The sequence below is a fragment of the Dendrobates tinctorius genome, unplaced genomic scaffold (genome assembly GCF_039654945.1).
Source record: "Dendrobates tinctorius isolate UK_male_01 unplaced genomic scaffold, ASM3965494v1 ptg000046l, whole genome shotgun sequence".
NCBI classification, from domain to species: domain Eukaryota; kingdom Metazoa; phylum Chordata; class Amphibia; order Anura; family Dendrobatidae; genus Dendrobates; species Dendrobates tinctorius.
Window position 1 is genome coordinate 8,223,014 of NW_027361714.1, and position 13,672 is coordinate 8,236,685.

Below are 13,672 nucleotides of genomic sequence, written 5' to 3' on the forward strand. Positions count from 1 at the left end.
ATGTGCGGCTATTGTGGGTGATCGCATGGGATTACAGCAGGTGCATGCAAGGTCTCATAATCTAGCCGCCACGCCAGTGTTAGTATTAGCCAGCATTATTGAGTAAGCATGCTACCTAAGGGCTCAGAGTGGGTTACGCTCAGGGGGGCACGCATATAGGCTATTGCTGAATCTGTTTTTATGCAGGCTCAGTCTTATCTGCACTTTTTATATCACCAGGACACGTGTCTCTGACGTGCGTTTTGATGGAATATCGGCTTTTTCTAAGGGCTTGCTGCTAAGGTTGCCCTATACTCACAATTTGGGTGTGCCACCGTAGTTGTAATCAGTACCTGGTTGAGGCCCCCTCAGCTGAACATCTAGCTACACCTCTGTCTAGACTATTCTATACCAGTCGGAGGCAAAAAAGCTTCTGTGTCGTGTGTATATATATATTTTTTGTAACATAGCAGCCTATGGGCAATTATCACTCTATATAGGGTGACTTCTGTCAGAGACTTCATGCAGAGGAAACATAAATCATAGCCCCTGTAATGTAAGATGTATGTCAAGTAACATTTGATTTTGTTGGAACCTTCTAGAATCTTCCCTTCCCCCACACACAGATGAAAATCTCCCATTTCACTCTAATGAGAAAGTAGCTGCAGCATTCCCCCTTGCCCCCCCTTAGCAGCTGTGTGTGTGCTCTCTGCCTGCATCTGTAACATGATACCATCCATTTCCTCTCGTAGCTTTCCCCTCATTGCTCAGCCAGGAAGACGATTCCTCCTATTGTTCTCAACCATGCGGCTGAGAAAAACTATGAGAAATATTAAGAGAAGCTCCGGCCGTGGCAGAAAAACGAAACAGACATTTCTGTGATCTGCGCGGACCTGGCTTCCCTACGGTGGCTCTTGCAAAGTTCTAACACCCCCAGAAACTGAGATATGGATTGCTCCCAAATGGAGTGTCCTAATTATGGCAAGTTTGATGTTGTTGTATCGGATTTGATAAATTACAAACAATGGTACCCTATATGTGTTTATACAAGCTTTTCTCGTTGAGTTATAGTTATTATAAGTTTTTAGTAAAGTTTCAACTTAGAGAGTAGGGGGGTGGAACCTCCCCAGCCGGCCCCTTTTGTGATGTCACAGACCCTGGGCTATAAGGTACCCCTCCCGTACAATGGAGCCCAGCTACAGTGGGAGCTGCAGAGTCCGTGCTGACAAGAACCCCAGATGAGTGGGGACGTTTGGCTAAGCGGCCCATCCCCCAGCCACATGGTCTGCCTAATACCAACTAAGCACATGTAAGTGTTATTCTGTCTTTTCATCCATGTTGTTTTATATTCACATTGTACATATTTAATGTCTCAACTTTATAGCAACTTTTATCTATGTATCTACTGCCCATTTGAGGAATAAATGATAAAATTATTCAGTCTGCCTTCATGCTCTAAGAAACGAACTATGCGCCTTTTTTTTAGATAATCGCTACTAATTTGGGGGTTTGCCATGGACCCTCTTAATTAACTCTTTGATTAAGTAAAGCGTGGCTGTTGGCAGCGTGGTGTGTGCAGTTGGTTTGGCTGGTTGGCAGTCTGGAAGGGTCTTATATTGCTGAATGAGTGGCTGAGGGTCAAAGCATTGATAATTCCCTCACTGCAGTAGTCTAATTGCCCGTGCACAACAAGCAGCCCGTTCGGCGACTAATTATCCTAGGTGCAGTTCCCTGACTGACCTGAGGGTAAGGGGGGCGCCGGAGAGCTGGGAGTTCCAAAGTGGAACTGAGAAAGTGGGATATACATAAATCCCCGCAGTTCTTGGAAGGTTGTTAGCAGTGGTGGGGAGTCTAAAATACCCCCCTGCAATAAATTGTTAGAGCGAGATTAGCTTGCTGGATATTTTTGTCACATGGTGACGGTGGTGGGATAACTAAGATAAGCCCCCACTGTGCCTGTGATAGCAGGGTGCCGGCAGTGCGTCGCGTCCCTCCGTCCGCTGACATACCCGTGTCAGTGGTGGGATCGTGACATATTGTGGCACCGGCCACACCGTCCGTCACAGCCCCTTATCAGTAGCATAGCGACTGTGGGGGGGACTAAGGGGGCCCATCTAGAGCAACTGCTGCTCATAACAGTATGAGCACACAAAGTTGAACCCATAGCTACTCCTCTGTTCTATGACCAATGTGAATTAACCCTTTAGTGACAGAGCCAAATTTTGACCTTAATGACCAGGCCAATTTTTTTTAAATCTGACCAGTGTCTCTTGATGTGGTAGTAACTCTGGAACACTTTAACATATCTCAGTGATTCTAAGACTGTTCCTTTGTGATGCATTGTACTTTATGGTAGTGGTATATTTAGGTCAATATTTTTTGCATTTATTTGTGAAAATATCTGAATTTTGGCAAAAATATTGCAAAATTTGCCATTTTCAGACTTACAATTTTTATATCCTTAACCCAGTTAGTCATGCCGTGCACAATAAATAGCAATTAAGATTTCATATATTTCTAGTTTACATCTGCATTATTTTCAGATGTCATTGTATTTTGTTAGGATTTTAGAAGAGTTAAAAGTTGAGCAGCAATTTCTCATTTTCTCAAGACATTTACAAACTGTTTAACTAAGGGACCTATTCAGATTGGACTTTGAGGGACCTATATACAGGGTGGGCCATTTATATGGATACACCTAAATAAAATGGGAATAGTTGGTGATATCAACTTCCTGTTTGTGGCACTTTTCGATACAGCAAGCTGTCTCTTAAATGAAGGTGTTGCTATCAGTGTGTCAAGAGTGGGAGAAGTGGGTTGCATTGACAATTGGAGTTTTGCTTTTTGTGTATTCTGTGTATTGGTGAATTTATTAATTAATTTTCCGATAACATTATTCTATGGATCAAGCACTCAAAATCGGCTAAATGTACCAAATTCTGCCTGATCTGTTCACAAGACTCCACCTTACCATTCAGGTGATGATATAAAATCAGTTTCCCGTTAGCAGATAATAAATAAATCCCTTACAAGAGAACCTCATCAGGTTTTGTGCTGATAAAGTGAAACCTGCATTACGCAATCTAAGGCTAAGGTCACAGTTTTCGATATTTTCTGCATTGCTTTACAGCTTTTTATGCAAATTAAAAACTGAGTTTAACAGTATCAGCAAAAGCCATGTAATACTTCAGAAATCTCATTAACACACTTCTTTTTTTCCTGACTGACTGAATTGTAAAACTGCTTTGTTTTTTTTGTTTTTTTGTTTTTTTCAAATAATTTTTATTAATTTTTCATAAGGGAAGGAAGGGTGAACAAAAAAGAAAAGGGAATAATATAAAACTTAGAGAACTCTTTTATAATAGATGCTTTGCAAAACATGTCATACAATATACTTCGTAAACATTAAACATTTTACTGTTGTATTTATCTTAATAGTATTAAACTAAAGAATAAACTAACCTAACACTACTACCAATCCAGACTTAAAGCTTAACCGGAGTCACATTCCTGTAGGAACCATAAGCAGCTTATTGTAACTACAAAAATTTTGAGTTCCACCGAGCCCACTTTGTGTGGTATTTATTCAAAGAGTTGCTATTAAAAGCAAATCTTTCTTCTGTAGAGCTATGGAAACGTAATGTGTCTAGAATATCTGAGAAGGAAGGGATATCTGATTTTTTCCAAAAAAATGCTAATGAATTTTTTATAGTTAGAAAGATGTGAATCATTATATATTTGGTTGAAGGATTGATACTCTCCAGATCTAAAGAGAGAAGTACCATCTGCGGGGTTACAGTAATTTCACTATCATGTAAAGTATTAATATGGATTTTGACTTCCTTCCAGAGGATTTTTAGTTTTGGACAGCTCCAAAAGATATGATATAAATTGCCAGGGTTTCCACATCCTCTCCAACATTGGGATGAGATCTCCTGATTAATATGGGATAGCCGTATAGGCGTAAAGTACCATCTATTCATTACTTTATAAAAGGACTCCTGCAAGGCCATAGAAATAGTAGACTTATAGGTATGCCTAATGGCGTACTCCCATTGTTCTGGTTGAACTATAATATTTAAATCAAGCTCCCATTTGTGCATATAATTGTTTTTTGAAAAGGATGTATCTTTGTTAAAATGTGAGTAGATATTTTTAATACTCCATTTAAACTGATGATTAATATTAACTAGTAATGAAGAGACAATTTCCAGATTCTTAGCCCTGCTGCGTAACAGCTTTTTTATATTCTCTTTTACCGTGAAAAAAGAATATATTTCTGACGAGGGCAGATGATATTTGGATTTAAGCTCACTAAAAGTACTAAACTCTTTCCCATCCCATAAGTCTCCAACTTTTTTTATGCGTACCTCATCCCAGGTATCTGGTATTGAGAAATTGTAAATCTGGGCCAAGAAGGAGAGAGGGAGTCTTCTAATCATATCCTCCTTATTCTCTTTCCTATGTAGCTTAGTCAGAATGTTCCAGGCCGAGAATATGGCCTGGAGGATTGGATGGTGGTGCTCCTTCTGCCGAGATTCCAATAAGTAACTGAAAAGAAGTTTTGGAATGGAATTATAATTTATTTGGGCTCTTTCTATATCCAGCCATGCCGGATGCGAACTCTCTTTGAACCAATCCTGACTGAGTTTGATGAGTGTCGCTTGGTAGTATGACCAGATATTGGGCAAAGCAAGTCCGCCATGTCTCTTTGTTTTGTATAAAATATCCGCTGCAATCCTTGCCTTTTTATTTTTCCATACAAAGAGCTGAATTAAAGTCTGAATTTTTGTTATAAACGAGACATGTATGTTTAAAGGGATAGTTCTAAATAAATAAAGAATTTTTGGTAAGATGAAGACCTTTACCACTAAAATTTTTCCTAGTAGGGTCAGGTCGTGAGTTTTGAATCTATGGAAATCTTTGGAAATAGTTTTAATAAGGTTATCTATATTGGTGGGGATAATGGATTTAAGTTTAGTGGTAATAGTGATACCCAAATAAGTAATTCCCTTTTCTTCCCATACAAAATTGGATTGCTTTTTGATTTTTTCAATTACCGTGTTATTTAGATTGAAGGGTAGAATTTTTGATTTCTCTGCATTGATCTTAAAGTAAGAAACTTTTGAGAATCGGTCTAGGACCTGGGTCAAAGCTTTTATTGAGTTTATTGGATCTGAGATTGAAATGATAAGGTCATCAGCAAAAAGTGTTATCTTATGCTGACATTGCTGTGTTTTTATGCCAGATATAGAATTATGACTCCTAATTTTTTCAGCCAGGGGCTCAACCGCAAGGGCAAATAGTAAGGGTGATAAAGGACAGCCCTGCCTAGTGCCATTTGAGATGTGGAATTGCGTAGAGAGATGGTTGTTAATATAAATTCTTGCATTCGGTTGAGAATACAGGGAAAAGATTGAGGAGATAGATTTATTATCAAAGCCAAAATTAAATAAAGAAGTTTTTAGATACTGCCAATTCAGTCTATCGAATGCTTTTTCTGCATCTAGACTTACGAGCATAGAGGAGATGTTTGATGTCTTTATCAGATTAAGCAAATTTATAATTCTTCGCGTCCCATCTGAGGCCTGCCTGCCCGAAATGAAGCCAATTTGGTCTTTTCTAACCAGGTAAGGCATGATATTTTTTAGACGCTCTGCAAGGACTTTGGCATATAACTTAATATCACCATTTATTAGCGATATGGGTCTGAAATTTTGGACTTTTTCCATGTCTCCAGTATCTTTTGGTATCATTATTATAGATGCTTCCAACATGTCTGCAGGGAATGCTCCTAAATTCGAGGCATGGTCGAAAAGGGTTTTCAAATGAGGTGAAATAATATCTGAGAATATTTTAAAATATTCGTTTATAAACCCATCTGGGCCGGGAGACTTCAGTGATTTAAGTTTGGTTATAGTGCCTGCTATTTCTTTCACACTGAAAGGTGAATGTAATAGCTCTAAATCTGAGGGAGTTATCTGTGGAAGGTTTAGATCAGAGAAGAAAGAGTCTATGGCAGCTTGATCTGGGCTAGGCATTGCAGAGTCAGACTTTAGACTATAGAGCTTGCTAAAATATTCTGCAAATACATCTGCAATGTCTGAAGGATGGTGTTTAAGATCTCCTGAGGAAGATCTAATTTTCTCTATTCTCCTATGTATGCGTTCTTGCTTTAGTTTGTTAAGCATGCATCTAGTTGGCTTATTCGTGGACGTATAAGCATTATATTTGGATGCCCGAATAATTGAGTCATACTCTGTTAAGAGTTCCGCCCTAAGTTCCTGCCTTAGCTTCATCAGTTCTAAGTGAATGGCATGAGATGGATAGTCAGATTTATTTTGTTGATCCTCTTTTATTTTTATTTGAGATTGCAGGTTGGAAATTTTTTCCCTTCTTTTTTTTTTATGCCTAGCTGAAAGTTGCATTAAGCAACCTCTAATGACCGCTTTGTGCGCTTTCCATAGTATAAATGGGTCAACATCTGATGAGGAGTTTTCAAGGAAGTAGTTATCAATAGTATTCCTAATTATCTCTCTATATTCTGGGATTTTTAGCAATGTCAGGTTGGTTTTCCAAAGAAATGTATTTTTTATCGGGGGACCTAGAATAAATTCCCCCATAACTGGGGAGTGGTCAGAGAATGATTTGTTTTAGTATTTCAAGCTTTTTGAATTGAGGTAATGAGAAAATATTAGTTAAGAAGAGATCAATTCTGGACGATGTTTTATGCACATCTGAATAATGTGTAAATTCTCGTGAGGTTGAATTGAGACATCTAAAGACATCGAAAAGTTCATTTTGATCCAGTTATTTAGAGTTGGAGCCAAATGACGTACGGTAGACGAGGAATCCATATTTCCATTTGGCACTATATTGAAATCCCCTACTATTAGTAGCTCTCCCCTCTTGGCGGCTTCTATTTTTTTAATAAGTTTATTAAAGAAGGGAAATTGTCTCTTATTTGGAGCATACACATTGACTATTGTACATATTTTACAATTTAGGCTGCAAATCAGGATGTGGAATCTACCCTGAGGATCAATCTCCTCACTGATCAGTTGGAATGGGATATCTTTGCTTAGAATTGTGATAACTCCTGCCCTTTTTTTGTCATTAAGTGATTTGTACATGTGGGGGTAGTTTTTGTGTTGGAAGTAAGGGTGGCCATCCCTGGCTAACTTGACCTCCTGGAGGCAAATAATATCAGCCTGTGTTTGTTTTATCTCTTTCCAAGTGGCAAAACGTTTGTACGGGCTATTTAAGCCTCTAACGTTGTATGATAGAATTTTTACTTTCATATTTGCTGCCTACGTTCCTACAAGTTATAAATTACAGTCTGGATGTGAACAATCAAAGAAGAATATCAAAGACTTTCTTAACTAAGCCTAAACCTGCTCAGTAATATTTCTAACAAAACTTTGTTCAACTCGAGTAGAGCTCTCCTGAGGGATCACACCTCCAGTGAGACCTCTCTCTAGTTTGGGGGAACAAACAGGAATTGTGGCAAAGAACCCGCCCAGTCACCCCAACACTATACGTAATAAGACCAAAGGAATGTAGACCATACCTACAAAGAGATTAAGGCATAGTGTTCATCCCTTATCTTTGTGGGCTAGTTCTTCTTGGAGGTAGTGTACAAAGTCTAAACCCTCTTCTATTGTAAAGAGAGGGATATTTTTTCCCTTGTGCCAAATCAGCAATTTAGTCGGGAATCCACATCTATAGGGAGTTCCCAGATCTCTAAGTTTGGACGTTACTTCTCCAAAAGCCTTTCTAGCCTCCATTGTGGCTTTTGAGAAATCCGAGTAAATTTTGAGGTTGTTATATGGAGGTGGGAAGGACCCCTTTTCTCTAATGGATTTCAAGATTAGTTCTTTCGTTTGGAAAAAATGTAAGCGCAAGATAGTATCTCGCGGTTTGTCAGCGGCGATGCCTCGTGGACGCGGCAGCCTGTGGATCCTGTCTATAGTGAGCTGTAGCTCAGATAGAGAAGGAGCTGTTTTTTTAAAAATGGACTTGGCATAATCTGCAAGGTTATTCTGCAAGACATTTTCAGGGATTCCCTTGATCTTAATATTGTTTCTTCTGCTCCTATCTTCTAAGTCAGTTATTTTTGATCTCAGGGATAGGAGCTCCATTTTTAATTCCAAATTTTCTTTTGCCAGGGATTCTGATTTATTTTCCACTTTTATTATTCTTGCCTCATTGCTTTCAAACCTCTGTGTGAAGCTCCTACATACGTCTTGTAGGGAGTCTTTGTTCGCCTCAAAGCCGAGTCTAATAGACTCGGTCAGGGCTTTGCAGAAATTAGCTATGAATCCCTCAGTAGCTACCTTGTTCGATGTCAAAAACTTATCAAAATTGATTGGTAAAAATGAAGGATCTGCCAAGTCAGTAGACTCCGGGCACCCCCTTTTTGGTTGTGGTTTAGTAGGACTATGGTTGGGGGAGCAACTATGCGACGCACAGGTTGAACCCGTTGCTCGAGGGCTGCCTCCCAAAGCTGCCTCCTCTGGTCCCATCCTTTTATATGACTTAGAGCTGTCCATCTCCTCCTCCAAAGATATCTGCCCCCTACATTAATATCTATAGAGCTTGCATTTTGTGGGGGACCATGTGTCTCATTTTGAGATTTTGGGTCCAGAGGTCTTTGGTCCAGCCCTTTTTGTATTACTTTACTGTAAGATGTCATATATAAATTTTTTTTGAGGGCGTTAGAGGTCATATTTCCTTTTTTTATAGGAGATCTGGACCTAAAAGAGTTAATAGATTTTAAAGAATCTGATGTTGGACCTGTATTATTGGGACCCCTGAATTTTGATGCCCTAGCAGTGGAGGAGTCTCTCTTTTTTGTGGATTTAACTCTATTGGCCCCAGTTTCCATTTACAGGGCTCCTGTCGCAGGTTCACAGTATGAGCTATTTTATAGGGTCTTCCTTCTGAAAGCAATTTAGCAAGTCACAGTCCTAGAAATCTTATAGTTCCAACAGTACATTAAACCCCACATATAATTCCTAGGAACTCAATGGTTTTCTTCAGAATAAATGTTTTGACCACTGCGGGAGGGGATTATTACTTATTTCGCTTATTAGGAGAAAGCAATCCTACAATAAATAAGTTAGTCACTGTATATGTAAAAAGGCACTATATAAGTACTATAATAACAGTTCAGTTCGAAGAAATTAGAAGGACTTCAATGTTATCCTTCTGCAACAGATGGCAGTGTTGTAAATAATATCTTTCTCTATTTAACTGCTTGATCTATTAAGCACATATATGTAAATATGCCAGGGACGATGAGGAGTTCATAGAATATATGAATTCAACACAGTATGGCTGTGTTATACTAGTTATCTCAGTCCAGTTATATCGCTGAACTCTGGCTCACGCTGAATCAGGCTGATTTCTGCCTCCCAAATCAGTTCCTATGTATCTCCTAACCTACCTCAGGGTCACCAGTTTTAATTGTATGGTTTATCAATCACTGCCTGACCCTAGGTTTAACAATAGAAGTGTACTCTGAAGCAGCCAAGCTGTTTCACCTTCTGTTTATTTACAGGGGATTAATGTCAGTCTCTCAGTTATGCCTCTGCTGCTGCCACTCACAGCCTCTCTGGTCCTTCTTATTCAGCAGGTGTCACCGCCATTTTCCTGCCTTATGTCTGGTCTCTGGCTTCTCCTTTTGTCTTGCCATGCTCAGTGTCTCCAGAGCACTGCTTTCTTCCACAGGTCCCTCCGTCCTTTCTTTACCACAGACCCGACTCACAGCCGCTTCCTGGATCTTGTTGCTTCGTCGCCACTGCGTGTGAGGTAATTCTGCGTGTGAGGTAATTCCCTGTCAGCTGGTGAGCAGTCTTTTCCCGCCGCTTCTTTTCTCTCACCACTGCCAACTTCAGGGGTCTGTAACTCTATAAATTGCTCCTCAAATTCTCTGGAAATGGAGGTAGATGGTCCTCAGGGGTATGTGAATATTTTTTTCAGGTACTCTGGGTTAAAGGTCTTCTGTTGCACCGTGAAGGTCGCTTTATTGGGATGACTGTACAGGAGCCCAGCGCTCAAGCTGCCACCATCTTCAGCGCTCAAGCCACGCCCCAACTGCTTTGTTTTTTAACACTTCAGCACGACAATTCTTTCAGTGTTCTTTTCAACAGTTTTCACCCATGGAAAGTAATGAGAAAGTGCAAAAGTGCCATAAAATGTTTTAGGTGAATAAAACTAACGTTATAAAACATGTACTGTATACAAATCACAAAAGTAATCTACATAAAAAAATCACGGGAACAAAACAACACAAAAACTCCACAATAACACTGAAAAATGAGCATTATGAACATAGCATTTTAATGCCAATAGAGCAGATTTTGCATGCTGAAAAAAACCGCTCCAAAAGCGCAAAGTGTGAACATAGGCTTATACTGAGAGTAACAGGATAACATAAAAACGTATATGTTGTATTATGATATTTAATGTCCTTTTAAGCATATAAATTTAGATTAGGTTTGCAAACAATTTTAGATCAATAAATATTTGTTGCATTGAACTAAAATTTTTCAAGTATTTAAAAAAGTTTACATCTAAAAATTGTTCAATATAAGAAGTCAAATAAGCTACAACCAAAATCACAGCTAGAATCACAAGATACAAAAGCAGATTATGATTGAAAATAGTTGCACCACACAAATTGCTACATTTAAGCTACTGTATTAATTCTTAGAGGTTGGACTAGAATTACTGTTCAAACATAATGGTCCATTAAGTAGTGAGGGGAGCAATACACAAAAGTATGACCTAATTACATTTAGCATCATTAATATGTAGAAATTATAGAATTTGGGAGAAGAAATAACTCATTTCCTCAGTATATCATTTTGTTAATTTAAAGTGAAAAATATAAAAGTGCCATTCTCCTGATTATCATTTTACATGTAAAAATTTGTATTGTAAAATTAGTTTGTGTTAGCAATATTCGATCCTTGAATCGGTCACTACATTTTTAGTCCAAACTAGCTGAAGAGCCCGGCGCTGCCCGGGCATAGTAACTAACTGTGGATAGTTATAGCAAATTATAATTATCCTCCATCCCATAGTCCCGTGCCCATATACCCAACATACCTATCCTCCATCCCATAGTCGAGTGCCAGTATACCCATCACACATCCTCCATCCCATAGTCCCATGCCCATATACCCATCACACATCCTCCATCCCATAGTCCCATGCACATATACCCATCATACATATTCTCCATCCCATAGTCCCATGCCCATATACCCATCATACATATCCTCCATCCCATAGTCCCGTGCCCATATACCCATCACACATCCTTCATCTCATAGTCCCATGCCCATATACCCATCATACATATCCTCCATCCCATAGTCCCATGCCCATATACCCATCACACATATCCACAATCCCATAGGCCCGTGCCCATATACCCCTCATACATATCCTCCATCCCATAGTCGAGTGCCCATACACCCATCACACATCCTTCATCTCATAGTCCCATGCCCATATACCCATCATACATATCCTCCATCCCATAGTCCCATGCCCATATACCCATCATACATATTTGCCATCCCATAGTCCCGTGCCCATATACCCATCATACATATCCTCCATCCCATAGTCCAGTGCCCATATACCCATCACACATCCTCAATCCCATAGTCCCGTGCCCATATAGCCATCATACATATCCTCCATCCCATAGTCCAGTGCCCATATACCCATCACACATCCTCCATCCCATAGTCAACCATTATGACATCATAATGAGCGGCGGGGCTTGCAACCTATGATGACATCAGCGTCGCCATGGCAACCATTATGACATCATAATGAGGGGCGGGGCTTGATACACACACACTTTTTCCCTATTATGTAGATAGGGGCAAAATTGTTTGGTGAATTGGAACGCGCGGGGTTAAAATTTCACCTCACAACATAGCCTAGAACACTCTCGGGGTCCCGACATGTGACTGTGCCAAATTTTATGGCCGTAGCTGCGACGGTGCGGATGCCATACATATCCCCCATCCCATAGTCCCATGCCCATATACCCATCATACATATCTTCCATCCCTTAGTCCAGTGCCCATATACCCATCACACATCCTCCATCCTATAGTCAACCATTATGACATCATAATGAGCGGCGGGGCTTGCAACCTATGATGACATCAGCGTCGCCATGGCAACCATTATGACATCATAATGAGGGGCGGGGCTTGATACACACACACTTTTTCCCCATTATGTAGATAGGGGCAAAATTGCTTGCTGAATTTGAACGCGCGGGGTTAAAATTTCGCCTCACAACATAGCCTAGGACACTCTCGGGGTCCAGACGTGTGACTGTGCCAAATTTTGTGGCTGCAGATGCGACGGTGCGGATGCCAATCCCGGACATACATACATACTTACTGTACATACACACTTGAGCTTTATATATTAGATTTACTGTATATAGTAGCTCCTGCTTTTATACTTGTTAGAAAAGAATATCTTTTCAGGTTTAAAAATTTCCAGTGATCAGCAAGACCATTCACCTTTACCCAGTGGCTACAGCTCTTGCAAAATTATAATCTATCAAATGAATCTATGCTACTTCAAATTGCAACACCCCATAGATGGCTGACGCACAATTAACTCTTTAATAATACCTGACAATAGCCACTGCTTCTTCATAATTTTTGAAAAATGAATAACTAAAGAGTTTGGGAAAATGACTAATGTAACAATACTAATGTTCCTCTACTCTTTTTAGAGCTTTGCCTACTACACCTCATGGACATTAGACATCCGAATAGAAGCAATCACTGTACCTTACTCTTTCTTCCTCTGCTTTCTGAAGAGTCTGGTCTCGATATAGGACTTCCAGAACCCTTTCTCTTTCAAGCTCCTTGAGATAGCTCAGATTGAAATCAACAGCCATCTTCTCAGAAGCCCTGAGTTTTCTCCTTCTGCCACCGATCACCAGTACTTTAGGACTTCTTGCTTGGATTGACGTCTCCTTTAATGGTTCATTGACTTTGGCCAGAGGAGCATATCTGCTGGGTAGACCGAGAAACAAAACGACTTCATTACAGGCAAGATAAATTAATCTAACAACTCTGTCACATGGGATGACACTGGAGTGGTCTACAGAATTATCTATGTTTGTACTAGTCTTATCTTGAAATAATATGAGCTGAAGCAGGTGTTTTCAGCCAAAAACTAAGTACACTCGTTAAATAAAAAAAAATACGATGAGCTTTTCAGAGCAGAGAAGAAAGCACAGTAGTTTCATGTTGTTAACTTGAATGTATTTCTGGTCTTAAATCGAGCTACATAATGCAGCTGTGGGAAACATAACCACTTATTCCTGATAATATGCCAAGAATATAATGATATAATGTGTAGCAGCTAAGTGGAGCCATTCACTAGACACAGCTTGCAGACCAACTGAAAAGGATTTGCTTTCAACAGTCTGTACTGATTGTGCAGATCCAGGACTGTTCAGCATCTAGTGTTATTGAGTCTACTATACAAAACAAGCAAATATATTGTTATGTGTAGCAGTGCATTGTATATAAAACAATCTGCAATATAATATTTGTTTGAATGCCCAAATGATAAGGTTTTCATCAATTCATATAATCAAGATCACTTTAGAATTCTTTTTACATAGAACTTTTAT

At 39.5% G+C, this 13,672-nt stretch overlaps 1 protein-coding gene across 1 annotated transcript in view; it reads right to left on the reverse strand.

Annotated features, from left to right (window-relative positions):
- Window positions 1-13,053, reverse strand: part of SYTL3 (synaptotagmin like 3) — a 185,505-nt gene extending 172,452 nt beyond the window's left edge. Inside the window, exon 1 of the mRNA XM_073575690.1 lies at window positions 12,819-13,053. Within this exon, the coding sequence (XP_073431791.1) occupies window positions 12,819-12,928 (110 nt within the window). The 5' untranslated portion in view covers window positions 12,929-13,053. The remainder of the gene's footprint in view (window positions 1-12,818) is intronic.
- Between the last annotated feature and the right edge of the window lie 619 nt (window positions 13,054-13,672).